This window comes from Boeremia exigua, assembly GCF_020726555.1.
Source record: "Boeremia exigua strain MPI-SDFR-AT-0100 chromosome Unknown C7974scaffold_8, whole genome shotgun sequence".
NCBI classification, from domain to species: domain Eukaryota; kingdom Fungi; phylum Ascomycota; class Dothideomycetes; order Pleosporales; family Didymellaceae; genus Boeremia; species Boeremia exigua.
This window is the reverse complement of record NW_025763525.1, coordinates 1,118,094-1,136,730: the sequence shown is the minus strand read 5'-3', so window position 1 is coordinate 1,136,730 and position 18,637 is coordinate 1,118,094. Positions and strand designations below refer to the sequence as shown.

Below are 18,637 nucleotides of genomic sequence, written 5' to 3'. Positions count from 1 at the left end.
CTAAGTCTAGAGCCAGCTTAAATCTTTCGAGCGGCACTTGAATAGAACGTAAATACGCGACACCACGCAGGAATACCGATTGCTGACTCGATCCTTTATCTAGGCCTTCAAGCTCTGCGAATAGCTGCGCAGTGCTAGTGCCCACAAGAATAGCTGTATCGACATCTTTCCCAAAGCTTTCAACAGCTTCACGATACGCTGCACTCCAAAGATCCGAGGATACGATCGAGTTTCCATCATCGACATCAAGAGTCGACTGATTGATGGAAAGTGAGGTGTGATCCGCGTGGACACTGCTCGGATCTGTTTGGATCTGGGCCCTAGCCTCCCCAGTAGACGCATCTGCGGATACGGCGTTCCCTCGTGACGTGATTCGCGAGTCGGGACTGCTTGCTTGCTTAGCTCAGTACTGTCAGACAGGGCGTGGAGCTTACTGAGATGCGACTTCTGGGCGTGTATCGAAGCTTTGAACTGGTGAGGCACGAGCGATATCCGCAGCAGGCTGGAGTTTCTGACGTAGACGAGTCAGTCGCTCGGACAGTGCGCGCCGAGAGCTCCTACTCCCCGTAGGGGCGGAGGGCGCCATAGAAACAAGATCCCGTATCTGGTCACCCCCGAGCGGAACGGACCGTACCTAGGAGAGGCTAAGTTACTGGCGCCTCTCCGGTATGTAGTCTACTGAAAGCCAAGAGATACCCCGCATTGTACCATCAAACGAGTGATATGTATCACGAGCGCTTACACTAGTGCACAGACACAGCAGTTTTCCCTGCACAAAGGGTAGTTGAGCTCAGGATTGACAGTCTGCAGAGCGTCAAACTGTGTCAAGATGAATGCACTAAGTTATCAACTCTGAAATGTGTTGTACACTACAAGAACTCTCGCTTCTCCAGAGAGCCAGACGACTTCCTTCAAGAGGCGCTGTGATTAATCGATGCCTAACTGAGAGCTATCCTCCAAGTTATTGTCCGGTTTGTTGATTCCAAGGGAATACCGACTGTGTCAGCGGAAAATCTCACGCGGAAGCTTGGGTGGATAGTGGTGCTTCGTAATGGAATCCAAACATAGGTAGCGACAAGTATGTGGGCATGATTGATTGTTCAGTATTATGAGCGCTTTTTGCAGTTATGTAGGGTGGAATACTTGCTTGACAAGATGTAATGACGCCACTATGCTCCAAAGAATGTACCCCCAGTATGTGACAATGCTCTTCCTTTTCGGACGTGAGTTGTGTAGTTTGTTACCCAATTGAAACCTAGCTATAGAGAATTACAAGCAAGACTTTAATTATTTGTGTGGATCAATTGCAAGCATCTGGTGAGACATCCAAGAATCAGGGAGTGAGGTATGTCTGAAGAGAATTCTTTTTACATGCTGTACGTAGTGTCGCGCCAGGTATATACAAGCGACGGCAGCGCGATCGTTTATCGTTTCCTTGGCCGCAACCACACGGCACAAACAGCGGAAACCTAAGGGTCTCTATCACACTGGTGGTCTTAGCTTAAGGAATTTGAATGATTTGTCCATGCTACCTAGGTAGAGGATAGCTGCAGTTGCAAGTAGTTGGCATGAACATTTGGAATGCCTGCGCATTGGCTGATGGTTGCAGATCAGGTATGTAGCTCTTCGGATTCAATATCCAGATCTCGCTCAGACCCTCCGCCTCTTCCTCATCTGACGCGGCGGCATGTGGACTGTCCACCATATGTCATCTAGCCCGTCGTCGTCATGGCCCGGTTCCTCGGCCCGTCCACTACCAACATCACCCGCCTCTCCTCCCCCCCCTTGCTTCTCTTCTTCCGTCGTCGAGACATGCTCCTCAGCCACCGTCGCGCCCCGAACGAACCTTGTCATCTGGCCCAGCGACGTCATCTGCTCCGCGACGACCCACCAGAGCTCGTCCACCAGCACCTCGACGGCCGCTTTGAAAACGGGCTTGAACCAGCTCCTTTCCCCACCGCCAACCTCGGTTTCTTCCTCTTCTTCTTCATTGTCGTCCTCCTCGGCGATCCCCTGCCCCGTCTCCGCAGCCGCAACCAGCAGGAACGGGACGTCGCCGGATCGCCAACGCGGCTTGCCCTCGTGTACCTCCTTCGCTTCCGCCGGCGACGTCCGCAGCACCGAGGCCACGGCGGCGGGTGAAGCGCAGAGGAAGACGGGCAAATCGAGACCTGACGGAAGGACGCCAGACTCGCGCATGGTGCGATAACTGGCGCGCGCCTTCTCAACCCAGTCTCCTCCCGTCCCCGCCTCGCCCTTTCCTTCCTCGCCCTTAGCGTCTTCATCGTCATCGTCCACCTCGACCCAGCGGATCTCGAACGAGCGTCGCGCCTCGGCGATCTCGTCGGCTCGCTGCCCTTCCTCCTCAAATGCTTTCTGGATCGGAATCTCCGCCATCTCCCGTGCATGTGTGCGAAATTTGGCCACGTCCGACTCCGGCATGGCGGCAACGGCACTGGAAGTACAGAACGCGACGAAGCCCCAGGCCCCGCCGCCGTCGCCGCCCGCCCGTTTGCGCCAAGTCTTGAGCCAGTCGGGGGGAGGTGGCGGAGGCTTTTGCTGCTGCTGCTGCTGCTGCTTCTGCGCACACGACGATGACGACGCGGTGGCGGCAGAAGAAGACTCTTTCTCGAGCTTCATGCGGCGCAGCTGCTCCTGCCACACGACGCGAGCCATCTCCATAACGCCGTCCTCGCCGAGCGCTTCGCGGAAGCCAGCCTGCATCTTAGCGCGCTCCTGGTCTGACAGCGCGGCGTTGTCCGCGGGCGTGGTGTGAGCATACCGCTGGAAGTTCCAGCCGGGCGGCCAGTAGGTGCTGGCGGCGTCGGTATAGGAGGTGAATAAGCTGGACGGTTTCGACATGGCTCTGGGTGGAAGGTGGGGTGGAGAAGGTAAGTAGTGAGTTGGTAAGCCCGGTGCGCGACAAAAACAGGAACTCATAAAACTGTTCTATTCTCCCTTCGAAATCGCAGCACAAACCAGGACAGGTAACGAGAATCTAAAACAACAGATATGTAGAACAGGCTTTCCCTACAATTTTTTGTTTTTCTTAAGGCTAAGATAGCTTTTGTAGTGATTTTGTAGTAAAGTAGTGGAGGTTTTGGTGTTCCTCAACTATTAGATGTTTGTGAGTACTTGGTTTTCCGTGGTAGGGTGCACGAGGGCGAGATTGATTGAGTGCGGGGAACCGGGGGTGTAAACGGGTTTTAAGTACCACAGACTTTCGAGTTAAACAAATGTATCCTAAATAGGCAGGCGGTATAGGTGTAGCAAGGATGAATGATAGGGTATCTGGAATCTCTATGCAGTTGCCAGTTACTAAGCGGCAGAACACTATGTATCCAAATTACAGACTTGACTTCTGACGAACTTCTTACTTCTATCTTCTCCCCTTCAGTGAATTAGTATGTCAAAATCTTTATTAATGGAGCTAGAAGTTACTACTCATGTGTCCCGTAGTGGAGACCACAAGTCCAAGAATCACGTTGAGACTGCTGCTCTTCTCCACGAATCAACGAGCGTTGTGAAGCTGCGCCTCAAGATCGAACCAATAACATCTAGTGGCAAATAACGTGACTCTTGGACTTGTGGTTACCATGAGTATGTTATAAGCCTATCTCGTGCAAAAGCTGCTTGAAACTCCTATTCAGGACAACACATCCGCTCAACGCGAAAGTCTGCGATACCTAAAGTGTCCGGGGATGTGGCTCATTTAGGGAAGTAATTTAGTGATGCGGCACTTTCCAGCACTTGGTACACACAGCGTAAGCGGTTGCCTTTATTTCTGCAAGGGGAGACAGGCATCAAACCTACAGCGACTGCAGGCAGTCTAATCTTTAATGGTGTTAGTGCTGACGTCTGCTATTAAACGTCTAGGTGTCACAGAGATTCCCCCTTGAGAGCAGAATGTCACGCGCGACAAATGATTGTTGCTCCACCTGTATGATTGAGTTGCAATTGACGGCGCTCCTAATTGTACGCCGGCCTGCATTGAAGACGGTCACTACCTAAACCACGGCCAATGGCATGTAGTCCTGTGGCTATCGCATGAGAGCACCCAAGCAAGACAGAGCCGTCAAACGCCCCAGTCCACGATTGAGAGCACTGAAGAGTATGTACAGGTACTACCTACTTTCAGTCTTCCTATTTCCCAGGCGATCCCAGTCCCATCTGTGCCCTCAGCCTAGGCGAGTTCACCCCAGGCCATCCAACAGGCACGCCACCCAGCCCGTCGCCTGCAGCAGGCGTCTGTGTCTGGACCGGGCCTCGGAGTTGCAATGGAGCCAGCGACGAGACGGGTGTGTCGTCGTTGTCGCTGCTGGGCGTCGGAGTCAGGCGGGCGGCGAAAGCGCCAATGGCTATGGCGCCCCCGTTCACGCAGTACGCGACGTCGAGCAGGAGATTGGAGCAGTCGTCCTCCAGAGCCTACGAGACGCGGAGGGTCATAGGTTAGCTCTCTCGAACACCAATTGGCGGTGGTAAAATGAAAATCGGCGTACCGGATTCCATGTTTGCAACTGCGCGAAGGTGATGCCGAATTGGTCCTGGACCTTTCCACAGTAGTCTCCCGATTGGATGACATACCATCTGGGATGACACGTTAGAATTCAGCCCATGGTATGCGTGCGATGCACAGATCCGGCCTTGCAAAATGTCAACTTACTCGTAGCACTCGCTGATGGTGCCGGGAGGCGTAGACGTCGGGGCCGGGACGGGTTCGGACGTGCCGGTCGTGTTCCAGTCGCTCGTCGGCTGCACGCAGTAGTTGAAGCTTGAGAGAAGATTACTGCACGCGTCGTCGATCTGTGTCATCGTCCGGCTTGGTAAATAACTTTGCTCCTCAATATACAACTGGGAAAGATACACTACTCACCTGCGGGTTCATGCCGAGGAACCAGTTGAGAGGAACAGTCTGGTTCAGTGCTACGATTTCGCAATAGTCTCCCTAAACACATTCAGCCTCGCACGTCAGCAGTAGAGCCAAGCCAAGACCTCTCCCTGGTTGGGAGTTGTCTTTGCCTGGAGCAAAAGGGCGGAAACCAGGTGTCACTTACCGGCTGCACAAGGTAGTACTTTCCGCACTTAGTCGTGGTGCCCTCCGCCACGGGGCTTGGCCTCGCCGCTGTGGCGGTGGCGTAGATAGCCGTCTGCGTGACCGTGGCGCCGGGCACGGTGGTAAAGGTGGCCTCCCCACCGGGGGGCCCGATGCAGAGATTCTGGTCGACGAGGAGGTTGGTGCAGTGCGGGTTGATAGCTGTTGCGTTTCACGGGCATCTTGTCAGCACTAAACCAAGGTTGCCAGTATTGCAGAACCATTAGACAAATGCACACGGAGACTGGGGAAAGACGTACTCGGGTTCCAAGCGGTAAGCTGATGGAACGGGACGGAGAACTGCTTTGCAATACCGACGCAGGTGTCGCCGCTCCGGACAACGTAGTCATCGCAAGCTGCAGGCAGGCAGAGTTTCTGTTGGCAGTTCTGCGTTAGAGACGACCCCGAACACGAGAAGTCATGCGCCTGACATGGCCGAAAGAGAACGACGCACCTGTCCAAGCTGCAGATTCGTGCAGTCCAGGCGGAGGCTGTTCATTGTGATCAGTGCTCCGGTGGATACCTGGTTGGCCTTGGAGATGGCGACGCAGTTATCACCGCTGACAACCTCGTGAGTCCGGCCCCCAACGCACGCAGCCGTGGCGTAGCCCGAGGGCGCGTAGTTGCCTAGGCTTGTCACGTTAGTCTTGAGCGTTGGCGTGGCTGTCGGGTAGTTGAGGCCGCAGCGACCCTGGATCTCGGCCCAGGCCCGCGACATCTCGGCATCGTAGTTGGAGTAGGCGGTAGATTGCTGGTGGCGGAAGAGGTTCACGATGCACTCGGAACACAGCTGCTCCGTGGTGTAGCCCCCGAGCAGCTCGGTCGGGTCGCCGGCGTCCCCCAGGGCCTTCTCAAGGAACTCTGCGAGCGGATATCAGTTTCGAACATAGTGCACTGGCACCAGGGAGCTTGGGTATGCTGTAACAAACCTGTGCAGTATTTGCCAGAGGCAGAGTCCTTAAGACACATCTGCGCTTGGACGGACGAAACAGCGTCTACCCAGTATGTGGAAGGATACCCCGCCCTTGGCTGGGGGTCATTAGAGCAGGCCTCTTCTACGTTGGCTCGGTAAGTCTCAAAGGCGGGCGGGCACTCCTTCCGACACAGGATATCCATCATGGTCTCGTTCTGGACCGTGTAGAACTGACTGCCGCCCAACAGGGTCAGCAGCTCCTGAGGGCATTCCGGAATTGGAGACGACAGTGCCGTATTGCACTGCGCCGACACACCGTCAAAGAGGGTGTCTGTTTGATTGATGAAGAAGAAGAACTGAGGGTCGTTTTGTTAGCAAGTCTGCACTCGGTATAATAGCGGTAGGACCATCGAACTCACGCTTGGGTCGGCGCCCAGCGTCTGGGGCAGAAGCATGCTGAGCACGCCTAAGAACCAAAGAATCTCCATTGTAAATCGCAATGGCCTTTCTGTTGTTGGCTGGCTGAGGTCTCGAAATATTGAGCAGCCTTTACAGAGATATTTCACTGACCCAGGCTTAGAAGTCTAAGAGTGGTCAGCCAGATCGAACCAAACAGCCGAGTGTGCGATGGAACCAAAGATGCAGATATGACCGGATCTTTCGCTGCTCTTTGTCGACTATTCATCAAGCCTGGTCATAAGATCTCGCCACCAAGCAATATTTCCGGTGCACAAACCGGCGGAAGCGGCAGTAAATGAGGGATATTGCGAGACACAGACAAAATAGGAAGTTCAGTGATGTGATCGGCACTAACAGTGAGACTCACATTGATCAGATGGTACCGCACTAATCTCTGTATACCGTCGGGTGATGCGCTTATCAGCCGTACCTGCTTCCGTCTTACGCGAGCCGCGCCGAAATACTACAGGGGGGTACGCGTCGGGCTGATATAGTGTGCCGGCGCGGCATGCATCCCGCAAGTCAAAAGCTCTAGGAGGGTGGTCTAGCTTCTCTGGATTGGCCAAACTCTTAATGGTTATCCGTGAGCTATCAGCCGGAGGAATACCCTCCCTGTAAATATAGATTGCCGTATAATTTGCTATCATCTTACCTTAAATGAGTAGATCAGAGACAGGGAGTAAACTCGCCAATTAGCAGGCTCCTTGTGTCAGGCACACCCGCACTTGGCGTACTCTTAGACAGGCTTATACCTCAATCGGTGCACCTGCCGATATACGCTAATGTATAGGCGTACCCAAGGGTGGTGTGATGACAAGTCCTGGTCGTCATGTGCGGCAGAAACTGTGAGATGGGGCAAAATGTATCAGCTAATTAAGACATAGTAACTCGACCTGCTGGTCTGGTCGGAATATAATGAGAGTCGAGCATGTCCCTTGAGCGAACTGTGGGATTTTGGACTCAATACCTATACTTCGTTGCTTAGTTCAGTCGACAACAAGCAACATGGCAGGACCAAGCAGACTACTGTATCACTGCCTCTGCATCCTGCTGGTAGCGGCCGGCTTGATTTACTTGGTGGAGGGACAGCAAGACTACTCCTGTTCTCCAGAGAGGCCTTGCAAGCTGGGATGCTGCGGTAAGAACAATGTGAGTCGTCTACCTGCTCTTATCACTTACCAGGCGAGAGCCTTACTCAACACCTATACAGGTGTGCGGCATGGGCCCTTCATACTGCGCCCCCGCGAACTGCACGTCCGGCTGTGACGCAAAGAGCGAGTGCGACCCGGGATGGGGCTCCCAATGGAGCACCCGGGGGGCGTGCCCGCTCAATGTGTGCTGTTCTGAGTTTGGGTTCTGTGGGACGACCGAGGACTTCTGCGGGGACAAGAAGGTCAAGAAGCCGAGCTGTAAGGGTGGTACCAGCGCCGCCAGCAAAGTGATCGGGTACTACGAAGGCTGGTCAACCAGCAAGGGCTGCAAAGGACGTAAGTGACCTCAGTGATGCTGGCCAGAGTCCAGCTCCAAGGAGAAGCAGAATATGCTTTGGCTTCGTACCCTACTGACCTCTTGATTTACTGCAGTTAACCCGGAGGATCTGCTGTCCGGGGCATACACCCATCTGAACTACGCTTTTGCCTTCATTGATCCTACCACATACAAGATCGCCAATATGCAGGATTCTGATGAGAGATACATGCCACGTCTCACGGGCCTGAAGGACTATAACCCCGGGCTTGAAGTTTGGGTAAGAATCCGTTGCCAATGCACATACCCAATGGCCCCTGATGGCTAACAGCTGCTGTCTACAGATTGCCATTGGAGGATGGAGCATGAACGATCCTGATCAGCCCACGGCGCGGACTTTCTCCGAGCTGGCGGCATCGCAGTCCCACCAGGATGCTTTCTTTGAGTCCCTTTTGTCCTTCATGGACAAATACGGATTCGACGGAGTCGACATCGACTGGGAATACCCGTGAGTTATGAGTCAAGCTTTCCTCCTGTTGCGACCTCTTTCAGTGTTGATGCTAATTCGTATGCGTCTTGCTAGTGTGGCCGAAGAGCGTTCAGGGAGGCCGGAGGACTTTGATAACTACGTGACTTTCCTCAAGAACCTCCGCGGCGTGCTGGGGAACCGGGGTCTCACCATCACCCTGCCGGCCTCATTTTGGTACCTGCAGCACTTCGACATCAAGAAAATGGAACCCATCCTGAGCTGGTTCAACATCATGAGCTACGACCTGCACGGAACCTGGGACGGGACGAACCCGTACTTGGGGCCATACATCAACTCACACACTAACCTGACCGAGGTCGACCTGGCCATGGACCTGCTCTGGCGCAACGACATCGACCCTAAGAAGGTGGTCATGGGCATGGGCTTCTACGGCCGCAGCTTCACCCTATCGGACCCCTCCTGCAAGACGCCCGGCTGCGGCTTCTCAGCGGGCGGCAATCCGGGCAAGTGCTCCGCGTCGGCCGGCAGTCTGATGTTCTCTGAGATCAAAGAGATCGTCGACGCGGGCGCGGACGTGGTGCACGACGAGAAGGCCGGGGTCAAGATGGTGACGTGGGACACCAACCAGTGGGTCTCGTACGATGACGAGGAGACGCTCCAGGCCAAGATGGACTTCGCCAACGAGCTGTGCCTCGGCGGCGTCATGGTCTGGGCTGCATCGACCGACGACAACCAGGGCACGGCGATCCGGGCGCTGGCCAAGGCGGCGGGCAAGACGGACCTGTCGGTGTCGGCGCTGGCAGTGACGGCGAAGAACGACCCGAGCCAGTGCGTCTGGGGCGAGTGCGGAGCCAACTGCCCGTCCGGGCTGATCCCAGTGTCCGAGTCGTCGAGCAACAAGAACCCGCTCGGCATCGAGCTTGGCTGTACCGAGGGCAAGCGCAACTTCTGCTGCCCGTCCAAGAACCCGCCCACGTGCAAGTGGAAGGGCAGCCCCAAGTTCTGCGGCTTGCTCCCCAGCAACCAGTGCGGCGACGACGAGATCGAGGTCTCGGCCAGCACTGACGGCTGCTGGACCGGCCACAAGTCGCTCTGCTGCACCAAGACGGACTCGACCGACGTGCTCGACGCCTGCAAGTGGTTCGGCGCCGCGCCCATCTGCACCCTCAAGTCCTTTGTCCCTTCCCTGTTCGGTCCGCTAGGAGGCGCCTTCTCGTTCCAGTCGTACGGCTGCGGCGACGACAGCAGCAAGCCCAAGGAACTCACCAAGGCAAAGCAAGGCCAAGGAGGCCAGCAAAGCTGCTCCTATAACGGAGGGTTCAAGAGTTTATGTTGCGAAGACCCAATCCCATGGACGGGTTGCAAATGGTGAGTTTTCCCAAAATCAAATGACCGACTCCTTTTCGGCTCCTCCGTCACCACATACTAACTCAACATGTCCGTAATAGGCGGGCTGGAGACACCACATGGGTGCAGTGGGAAAAACTGCTCGTCGGGCCCATTGGAAACCTCTTCTTTGACTTCTCGACGGAATGCAAGACAGGCTGCGAGCCCGGAGAGACGACCGTAGCCACCGACGGCTGGGGCTGCCGGTCGGGCACCTACTCCTACTTCTGCTGTTCTGATCCAAACAAGCCACCCGTGCCGGAAGTGCCTGACGTCAAGCTCTGCTACGGACCCAGCCACCTCGATCAGCTCGAGAGCGGCCCAGAGGAAGAAAGTAACCTTCCCAACGTTTTCGAGGAGGAACACAAATTTGACGGAGAATGTGGGACCACAGATACCACCCGCCTCCTCCGGGGGAGAGACCAGGGCATCGAATCTTCAAACTCGTCTCTGGTATTCCTGGCGAGAGGGGCAACCAGCGAAGAGCTGGCCTATATGGAGACATTCGAGCTCCTCGACACCCGTGATCTGGACAAACGTGGCGCCCGGGATCGAGTCGCCATGGCGTTATGCGGTCCTCAGGGCCAAAAGTCGAGCATCTGGGTGCAGACGCACCCGGGCGCGTCGAGCATCATCCGGACGACAGGCAAGGCGTGGACGGTGGCGCAGCAGGGCCTCTGCGCGGCGGTGGGCCTGACTGGCCTGAGCACGCTGGCGCCCTCGACGGACTGGGTGACGGAGCACGTGTTGGAGAAGCAGGAGTTCCGTAACGCGCTCGAGTACATGGCGGCCGGGCAGACGCCCGGGGGTACCGCGCTCCGGTCCGGCGCCGTGCCGTTCGCCCAGGTCTTCGGCGCCAACGGCATCTTCCAGCAGAACTGGCCGAGCGCCACCTACACGAGCCTACAGTTCACGCATAATTGGGTCGGCAACATCAACGACTTCTTCACCGGCCTGCTCGGCCGGACTGCCGACGCAGGCCTGCAGAACCGCTTCATTGAGAACCTGCAGGTCTGCGACCGCGACTTCAACGTGTACAAGGAGTACATGGTCGCGGGGCTGGACTTTGTGTCGCGGTCCAACTGGAACGGCTACAACGCGCAGGACCGGGTCGGGATCCTGCTCGACATCGTCGACATGCACAACTACCGGGGCGAGAGCCTCGTCGTGACTGCCTTCTCGTCGACCTTCAACAACATTGCGACCCTGTTCGGCGACCTTACCCGCTACGCCGCGACCCAGGGCATCACCTACGACTTCCAAGACGCCTGGGAACAGATCATGCCGGACTACCTCGCGTGGCAGGTGGACAGAATCCGCGACACGTTCGGGACGTACGTTAGCGAGGAGCTCCTCTACTGGGCCAGTCCTGTGGCTGCACTTACACACTCCCCGACCGTCATCACGGCCATGACTAACACACTTACCGACCTCCAGACCAATGCCAACACGTATCTGTCACTTCAGGTGGCGGCTATGACGACCTAGTGTCATGCAAAAGTCGGTAGTCGAAATGAAACTGACCAAAATTTGTTTGCTATCCATGATCTCCAGTCCCGTGAAGCTGAGCTAGCGTTGTAAAATACTACCTGCTGTGGAGTGTAAGCTTGAGCTCTCGTTCAGTTGCGCAGCTGAGACCACGAAGGAAAGGCAACAAGGCTTTGTTTGAGGCAGCCAGAGTGATGCTACCGAGCGCAGTAGCCGGATCATGAGCCAACCTTAATGGACACCGCTCAAGACGCGAAATCTAAGTGACATATAGATGAGGCAGTGTACTTTTCTGAAAGATAGTTTCTTCCAGTACTAGAAACACACAGTCGCGAGCACAACGGGTTTCTAGTCCCCACATTGGCTCCGCTTCTATCACGCAGACCAGCTGTTATCGAATGGTTTTGTCACGTATGTCTTAGTGCTTTGCGGGGGCTGCGGTATTTTCTCCAGTTCGATTTTATAAGGTGTTTCTGCTACTTTCCCCTACCAACTACCCGCTTGAGGAAAAGAGACATTATCAAAAAGCTAGCCTGAGACAAATCTCAACGTCGCTCTCCTATCCTCCAGGCTGACACTCGTTGACTTTGCCATAGCCTTCATCTCCTCTTTCCCAGCCGGTTTCTGGGGCACTTCCACTTCGCAAAAAAGTGCAGCAAGGAACGAGCTTTTCCAGAGTCGATCTGACTCGATGTCGCGATTCTCAAAAGCGACTAGCAAGAGGAACAAGCCTGTGAAGCTGATCATGATACATGGGAATGAGATCCAAGACCACCTAATGTAGATGCAAGTTGCGTTGTTCCATACGGTTCCTGTGGCGTTCTCATCGGCCTCTACCATCACAGTGCCATCTCTACCTCTAATTGGTATTGCACTTGTACGGATTACGGTAGTAATTGCGGTCGCTAGCCCTTTGATACGCTCATCAATGCTTTTGACTGTAATGTTGCCATCTTGGAATAGTACGCGTAGGTGAGCTGATCTGAAAACGCCGCCGTCGCACCCTATGGAAGCCTCCTGTTTGTCGAACACCTGCTCCAGGGTACTAACCATCGCCATCTGGGACAATGTACTTATAGACCAGTCGCAGTCCTTTCGGAAGTACCACCACTTCCATCCTGCGCTTGGATTTGTATGACCTGTGAGATTGACGTAAGTTGCGTTGTCGCTGAGCTTTGGGAATCGAGTTAGTCCGGATTTAGGAGTTTTAGAGCCTTCGCACGACTCACGCACGCCGTTTCGTATTGTGTAGCTTGTAGTCATTCTGTGATCAAACGAGAAGACTAAACTGCCGAAATCTTTGTCATAAATAGGAGATTCATTAAACTAAAAAAGGCAATCCTTTCAGGAGTAACAGCACTAATCAGACTCTCCTCAAGAACGGCATTTGTTATGTTGGCCGTGTAAGTGTTGATAGTTGGGAAAAGCGAGCATCTTGAAACTTTCCAGTCTGTGTTGTTCCAGTGCGATCTGAATAAGAAGTACATTGCAACCAAATCAGACGTTTTTAGTGGTGCAGTGACCCATGATGAGACCACAGGTCCACCCTGCTCTTTTAACCATTCGAAGGTCTAGTCTTGGCCATAGTCCAACCCCAAGAACACTTGCGTGTATGGGTTGGAACTTTCAACCTCAGTTTCGTTTACAATATGGATTTGCGTAGTAATATCCTCGCAAAAGTAACTGATGGCTAAAGTAGAGAACGCAGGACTGCCATTATCGGAGAAAGTACAGTTGCCAGTGCTGCACCCAGAGGAAAGTGCGCTTGTTAAGTCGCCTGGGCTTTAAAGTATGCCAACGTTTGTTGCAGCGACCATTGGAGCGTAGTCAACAGGCACGTTGTATTGAAGAAACCCTCCTATACGGGAATAAGAACTAGTTCTTGATATACTCACTAACGCAGCAGTGTCTTGTTCAAGACAATCCTGGAATTAGACAAGCTGTTGCGCGAAGAAGCCGGTGAGCGAAGCCATGAGCGTTAACTGCGCCCATAGCTGCAAGATAACTTACAAGTTAGCTAAATCTGTTAAAGCCAAAGGTTATTGTTACTTACTATGCTTGCCTTAGTCTGAAGTAGAACAGCAAAGTAAATGAGCCCCAAGAACCACGGCTGGCAGAGTCCAATCGCTCAATATGATCCAGTTTCTTTTGTTTCCTATACCAATTCCACTTGCACTGGCTGATGCCTTTGATAGTTAGCATTGGTGTCACATCTGCATTCAGATGAGGACGCCCTACCTTCTGCGAGAACAATCCCTACACAGGCTCTCATGATCAAGGAGAGCAAAGATATGATTGAGTTTATCGTGACTAGCTGTGGCCATTGAGGGAGCGGCTTGCTTTGATGCGCTGAGAGCGTTGCGACAAGTCCAGCAAGGGCCAGGATCGCGATGAAGTAACTGCAGATCTCCACCGTCCAGCTCTTTGACCCAACACGACTCATATAATGAGAGAATTGCTTACATTTGATCTCGATGCGACTGAGTACTGTTGGAAAGTGCTCCTTAGACTGGACGGCTGGTGAAGCGATGACCGTCCTCCTGGTGTCACTGGGGTCTTGTCTTTCCGTTGCCTGTGCTTCGATATCTGGCAAGAGGATATTCGGGTGAGGGTGTTGAGGTGCCTCATTCATCTCGATTTCGCCATAATTGAGTAGTGGTTGTTCCGTCCACTCTTCGTTGGCCGGCAGTGAACTACCGCGAGCAAAATGGTCTAGCTCAACTCTCGCTTCGTTCGCATGCAACGAACTGATGTCGTCAGAACTTCGAAAGCTCTTCATTGTTACGTTTGTAGGTGGCAGACTATCCGTGTGCTGGTGTTCAGGATGTTTTATCGGATCGTTACTGCCAGCGTGGTCGAGTGGTTGTGTCGTCGGAACATAATCTGTACGATAAGTTATATGCACAGATAACGTACGCAGGTCAGCACTATATGCATACTCGTGTACAATAAGTCGGTCGATGGATGTCAGCTGCTAGATTGGTGATCACTTTGTGCAACACAGGCAAGGCTGAAACCTATAGTAAAAAGCTCACTGGCCATCAAGAGGTCACAGCCTTGTACCTAGGTAGCTTGCATTGCTGCCCACAGTCTGGCAGAGGGTATGAGCGGCGCAGGCCATGTGCGACAGGAGCGGAGCTCGCGACCGTAACGGAATCAGTAAAATCGACTTCCACTTAAGGCCTCTGCACAATCCAAGTTTTATCAGCCTCACCTTCCGCATGATGTGTAGTCTTGATGCCAAGATAGCTGTGTATAGTCACCCATGGATGTGTCTTTCACTTGCTGACAGTCATTCCGCATCGCCCCTCACTGAGGCAACGGTTTATGGCCCCCTGAAAAGCTGGTGTGACCTCGAAGGTAAAACGTAACGTTTTACTCCTTAGATGCAAGGGAGACTCAAGCATAAGTTCTTGGACAATCCACAACCGGGACCAAGCAGAAGCTTTTGTAATGCTGATCAATGCCTGTAGGTGATCTTGAATTCCCCGATAGGCCCAGTCTTCCGCGTTCTTAATAGACCCCTTGAAGTTCGGTGTCTGGTGCGTTATAAGGCCAATGAAGTCCATTGCTTCACCACTTCCTACAAAGTAGGTCCAAGCCAAAGAATCACCTTCGTGGCGCACACTTGTCTTTCAGATATAAGGTTAATCTGGTATCCTTTTTCCCTCGTGCCTTCTTAATCAATACAGAATTGATCTATCTATAGTCATCTTGATTGATGAATCTTGTGACGCTGGCTGATCAACACATATTCTGTCGAATTAAGAACCAACCCTGACGATCATGGCTTTTGATGTACACATCAGGTGCTGATGCTTCATCTCCCAGGTATAGGTGAGCGCTTGAAACTCGAGGCTAACGACACTAGATTCGAAATTTTTAACAAAAGGATTGTATAAGAAGCGCTAAGAAGCGTCCAATGTTTGCACCACTATGTTCCTCCTTTCAAGTTTCAATCTCTTGAACTTCCTTACATACATTAGTACACAGTAAGATTATAGGTACTTTGGCTGTATGGCAACCTAATCCTAACCCATGCTAGCATATCCACCGCTTACAGTAGTTACATGCAACCCTAACTTTAAACTCTATCCACCCCGGGTACCCCAAATCTATCTTCCAGTCTGTTTATTTCCGCTTCTACAGAACACAAGATCTATACCTGCGAGGATCCATAGATGTGGTTGTTGGAAGAAGAGATTGAAGTGTGCTTCAGGAATGATGAGCAAAAGGTTCGTAGCATATTATGTAGTTGGTATCTGTGTGCTGGGTAAATGGTCATATTCCAAATTTGGACTACTACCTAGTAGTTGCACGCTCAGGTGCGGCTGAGAACATCGCTGCAGCTGAACCTCACCCCGCACACAACTTGTGTTTGTCACGACAAACCCCAGCGCAACCCTACCACGTCTCCCGTAGCATGATGCGATGGATCAGCAATCAACACAACCGATCCGCAAGCCAGCTGAAGTCTCAACCTTTGTTTGTGATCCTTGTGTACCATCGCTGTCATCTTCTCTACAAGCTCTGGTAGGTCTCCAGAGAGACCCCCAAGCCTGTTATCAGACTGATTACACAGACCACTATTTCCGGACATGTCGCAGGACTTGTTTCTGAGACACGAGCCCATGAGCTCTGCAGGACGTGTCGAGCAAATGTGTTTGATGCCAAGACAATCAGAGCAATCTACGATCAAACATACGGTCATAAGACCGAAGGAGTGTTCAATGAGAGCATGGATGTACTAGCATTCTACGGAAATCGATCGTATATTTCGAACCTACATCGGAAGTTCACTTACAGAATTGGTCAGGTTGATGACGGTGTCAAAAATGGATGCATTCTTTGCTCGCTTCTTGAGGCCCAAGAGGGACAAGAGCCATCATTTTCGAGTCCAACATCACAAGCCGATCATGATGAACAAAGAGCTGTAACAGCTGATCAAGCAAGCCGGAGCTTCCATTTCAGTCTTAACCTTCGACCCGCCTGGGAATGGTCGACCATCAAAATCGAGTATCCAGATGTACCACACAAGTCTACTCGTGTGCAACTTCGAACTTATCCAGTTGACTCACGCTTCGCTCAACCTGGAGCTACTAGTACACATGTACCGAATCACGGAGTTCATTCGCAAGATGTAAATGCAGCAAATACCGAGGCCCGACATTGGACACAGAGTATCAGCCGAAGCATAAGGGTTCTTCGTACTTTCATAGACGAGTGTCTCGGTGAGCATCCATTATGCTCGCAACAATCCGAAGGTCCACTCCCTTCTATGCTCTTACATATCTCTGGACCGGCGGAGTCGCTTTCAGTACGCCTTCTATCGGTACCAGAGATCTCAGTTCGGCCACTTCGCTATGTTTGTCTCAGTTATTGCTGGGGTGGACCGCAACCGCAAATGACTACGCGTGCTCGATTAGCCACATACCTCCAAGATATCGACACCAAAACGCTTCCAGCAACGATTGTTGATGCTATCATCACAACAAGGAGCCTTGGCTTCGAATATCTCTGGACGGACTCTCTCTGCATCGTGCAAGACTCTGCACAGTCAAAGTCTGTTGAGCTGGCAAAGATGGCTTCCATTTATGCCGGTGGGGTCTGCACGATATGTGCTATGTCGTCTCAAGCAGCAAGTGAGGGATTCTTAGAAGCCAACGGATGTTCTGAAAGTGGCACGGTCACACGCAACTTCAGGATAGAAGACATGGACAGTCATCGCACTGTCATCTTGGAAAGACAGAGCGACCTCAAAGAGCGCAATCTCTTCGAGGAGCCCCTTCTGAGCCGAGCCTGGACTCTCCAAGAATCCCTACTTAGCCCTCGCGTTCTGATGTTCTTCGCTGGGGGTCAACCACCATCGTTTAGGTGTTGCCAACACCCAATTCGAGCAGATGGTGGAGTCATCGCCAGCTTTTCCAAATCACTGTCCTCGATCGACACGACATGGACAGCGTTTGCGGAATCCAAAGATACTGACTCGTACAAAGTCCAAGACGAGTGGTGCGACACCGTTGCAGAGTACACACAAAGGTCGCTTGCCTTTTCCGAAGACAAGCTACCTGCGCTGTCAGGAATTGTGGCTACATATGCCGAGCGAGTAGATCTGGGCACGTATCATGCCGGGTTGTGGTCTAAGTCAATACTGATCGATCTAATGTGGCGTGTACCGAGATTTATTTCTCCACGCAAGGCTTACGATAGCTACGTCGCGCCGTCCTGGTCCTGGGCTTCGCGTAGTCATCGCGTTCGATATAACGCCAGGGGCTCAGAGTCAAGCGACGATCTCTGTTCGCGCTTCATCGCATGTGATGTTGCACTTGTGGATCCTGCACTACCGTTTGGAGCGGTTAAGTCCGCGAGTCTTACTCTGGAATGTGTTGCTGAAGAAGTCAAAATGTCAGATATCAAGGAAAACGCTTCATCATCAGCACAGGTACTTGGAGTACTCTACCTCGCGAGTGTAAGGGGATATTCTGCCACATTCGTTTTCGACGATGATCCCATACCTGAGGGCCTCGACAAAGTTTGGATGCTGATCATTGGCTCGGAAGAACCATATAACAACGCACATGACATCGGACTTGGAGTCGTGGAATTGCACCCCCAGCCCGAGGACAACGAGAAAGCGTACAGACGTATTGGGATGTTCTATAATGGGCAGACATCTTCGTTGCCACGCGGGACTCCGATGCAGCGATTCACACTTGTATAAGTCCGTTGACTGGCGGGTACGAGCGCCTGTCTCAGTTTCAATACACCTTCTTTGGATTTTGACTCATTCTAGCAAGAGCAGAATAGTAAGCTCACCTAGCTTGCTAAGACTTGAACATATTTTGGTGTATCGTGAAGCTAGTGGAAACCGAGCCGGGTCAGTCGAAGGATACGAACCTGTGTACAACACCTCAACAGACTGTACTATGGCTGCCCAGTCAATTCGACAGTCAAGCTGGCTGTTCTCCGCTTCACTCAGCCCTCTCCACAGTTGATGCTTCAAGCAAGCCATACGTTGTTTCCAACGAGCAGCATTACTGGGGTCGCCGCCCGGGTAGATGATAGAACCATATGGCTTTGCAGGTTCGTCAGCCATGATAGAGCTCCTTGTAGAGTATCAGCTCGGATTCGATAAATGCTTGCTGGATTGACAGTAGATAGTACTTGATTAGATAAGTACAACGAATGTTATCACAGATTTTGGCGGTCGGACATGACCACAGCAACATGCTGCGATGCCACCCTACTCAGATTTCGGTATTATTGGACTTTCTTCCCGAGTCATTGCGGATAGGAAGATTGCAACGATGTAACTCAGATTGAAAATACTGTGCTACGTTCT

General features: G+C 52.6%; 7 protein-coding genes across 7 annotated transcripts; 3 read left to right on the top strand and 4 right to left on the bottom strand.

Moving 5' to 3' along the window:
- Positions 1 to 1,477: 1,477 nt before the first annotated feature.
- C7974DRAFT_397749 (uncharacterized protein) lies at positions 1,478 to 3,201 on the bottom strand. Its single transcript, XM_046142232.1, has one exon. The coding sequence runs from the start codon at positions 2,938 to 2,940 to the stop codon at positions 1,651 to 1,653; it is 1,290 nt and encodes a 429-aa protein (XP_045995527.1). The 5' UTR covers positions 2,941 to 3,201; the 3' UTR covers positions 1,478 to 1,650.
- Positions 3,202 to 4,143: 942 nt separating this feature from the next.
- On the bottom strand, positions 4,144 to 6,493 carry C7974DRAFT_414807 (uncharacterized protein; the record flags this gene model as incomplete). The annotated part of the gene is made up of 9 exons (XM_046143837.1): positions 4,144 to 4,425; positions 4,500 to 4,587; positions 4,664 to 4,803; positions 4,874 to 4,945; positions 5,055 to 5,254; positions 5,353 to 5,467; positions 5,547 to 5,953; positions 6,022 to 6,361; positions 6,425 to 6,493. 9 exons carry the CDS (start codon positions 6,491 to 6,493, stop codon positions 4,144 to 4,146), a joined length of 1,713 nt encoding a protein of 570 aa, XP_045995526.1.
- Positions 6,494 to 7,469: 976 nt separating this feature from the next.
- On the top strand, positions 7,470 to 11,335 carry C7974DRAFT_457082 (chitinase; the record flags this gene model as incomplete). Its single annotated transcript, XM_046146043.1, has 6 exons — positions 7,470 to 7,613; positions 7,675 to 7,951; positions 8,048 to 8,211; positions 8,276 to 8,439; positions 8,515 to 9,789; positions 9,870 to 11,335. The coding sequence occupies 6 exons, from the start codon at positions 7,470 to 7,472 to the stop codon at positions 11,293 to 11,295; spliced, it is 3,450 nt and encodes a 1,149-aa protein (XP_045995525.1). The 3' UTR covers positions 11,296 to 11,335.
- A 488-nt stretch (positions 11,336 to 11,823) lies between these two features.
- C7974DRAFT_377749 (uncharacterized protein) lies at positions 11,824 to 12,558 on the bottom strand (the record flags this gene model as incomplete). The annotated part of the gene is made up of 1 exon (XM_046140375.1): positions 11,824 to 12,558. One exon carries the CDS (start codon positions 12,556 to 12,558, stop codon positions 11,824 to 11,826), a length of 735 nt encoding a protein of 244 aa, XP_045995524.1.
- Positions 12,559 to 12,866: 308 nt separating this feature from the next.
- On the bottom strand, positions 12,867 to 14,416 carry C7974DRAFT_377748 (uncharacterized protein; the record flags this gene model as incomplete). Its single annotated transcript, XM_046140374.1, has 4 exons — positions 12,867 to 12,978; positions 13,349 to 13,481; positions 13,534 to 14,178; positions 14,359 to 14,416. The coding sequence occupies 4 exons, from the start codon at positions 14,414 to 14,416 to the stop codon at positions 12,867 to 12,869; spliced, it is 948 nt and encodes a 315-aa protein (XP_045995523.1).
- A 1,250-nt stretch (positions 14,417 to 15,666) lies between these two features.
- On the top strand, positions 15,667 to 16,493 carry C7974DRAFT_362378 (uncharacterized protein; the record flags this gene model as incomplete). The annotated part of the gene is made up of 2 exons (XM_046139734.1): positions 15,667 to 15,828; positions 15,878 to 16,493. Coding segments are annotated over exons 1-2 (717 nt in total), but the record flags the coding sequence as incomplete, so codon positions are not given.
- Positions 16,494 to 16,533: 40 nt separating this feature from the next.
- C7974DRAFT_397734 (heterokaryon incompatibility protein-domain-containing protein) lies at positions 16,534 to 18,507 on the top strand. The gene has a single exon (XM_046142231.1). It carries the CDS (start codon positions 16,574 to 16,576, stop codon positions 18,014 to 18,016), a length of 1,443 nt encoding a protein of 480 aa, XP_045995521.1. The 5' UTR covers positions 16,534 to 16,573; the 3' UTR covers positions 18,017 to 18,507.
- The last annotated feature ends 130 nt before the right edge of the window (positions 18,508 to 18,637 follow it).

Coding starts and splice junctions, on each gene's coding strand:
- C7974DRAFT_397749 (XM_046142232.1), bottom strand. CDS start 2,940: ATGAGTTCCTGTTTTTGTCGCGCACCGGGCTTACCAACTCACTACTTA.
- C7974DRAFT_397734 (XM_046142231.1), top strand. CDS start 16,574: ATGCTCTTACATATCTCTGGACCGGCGGAGTCGCTTTCAGTACGCCTT.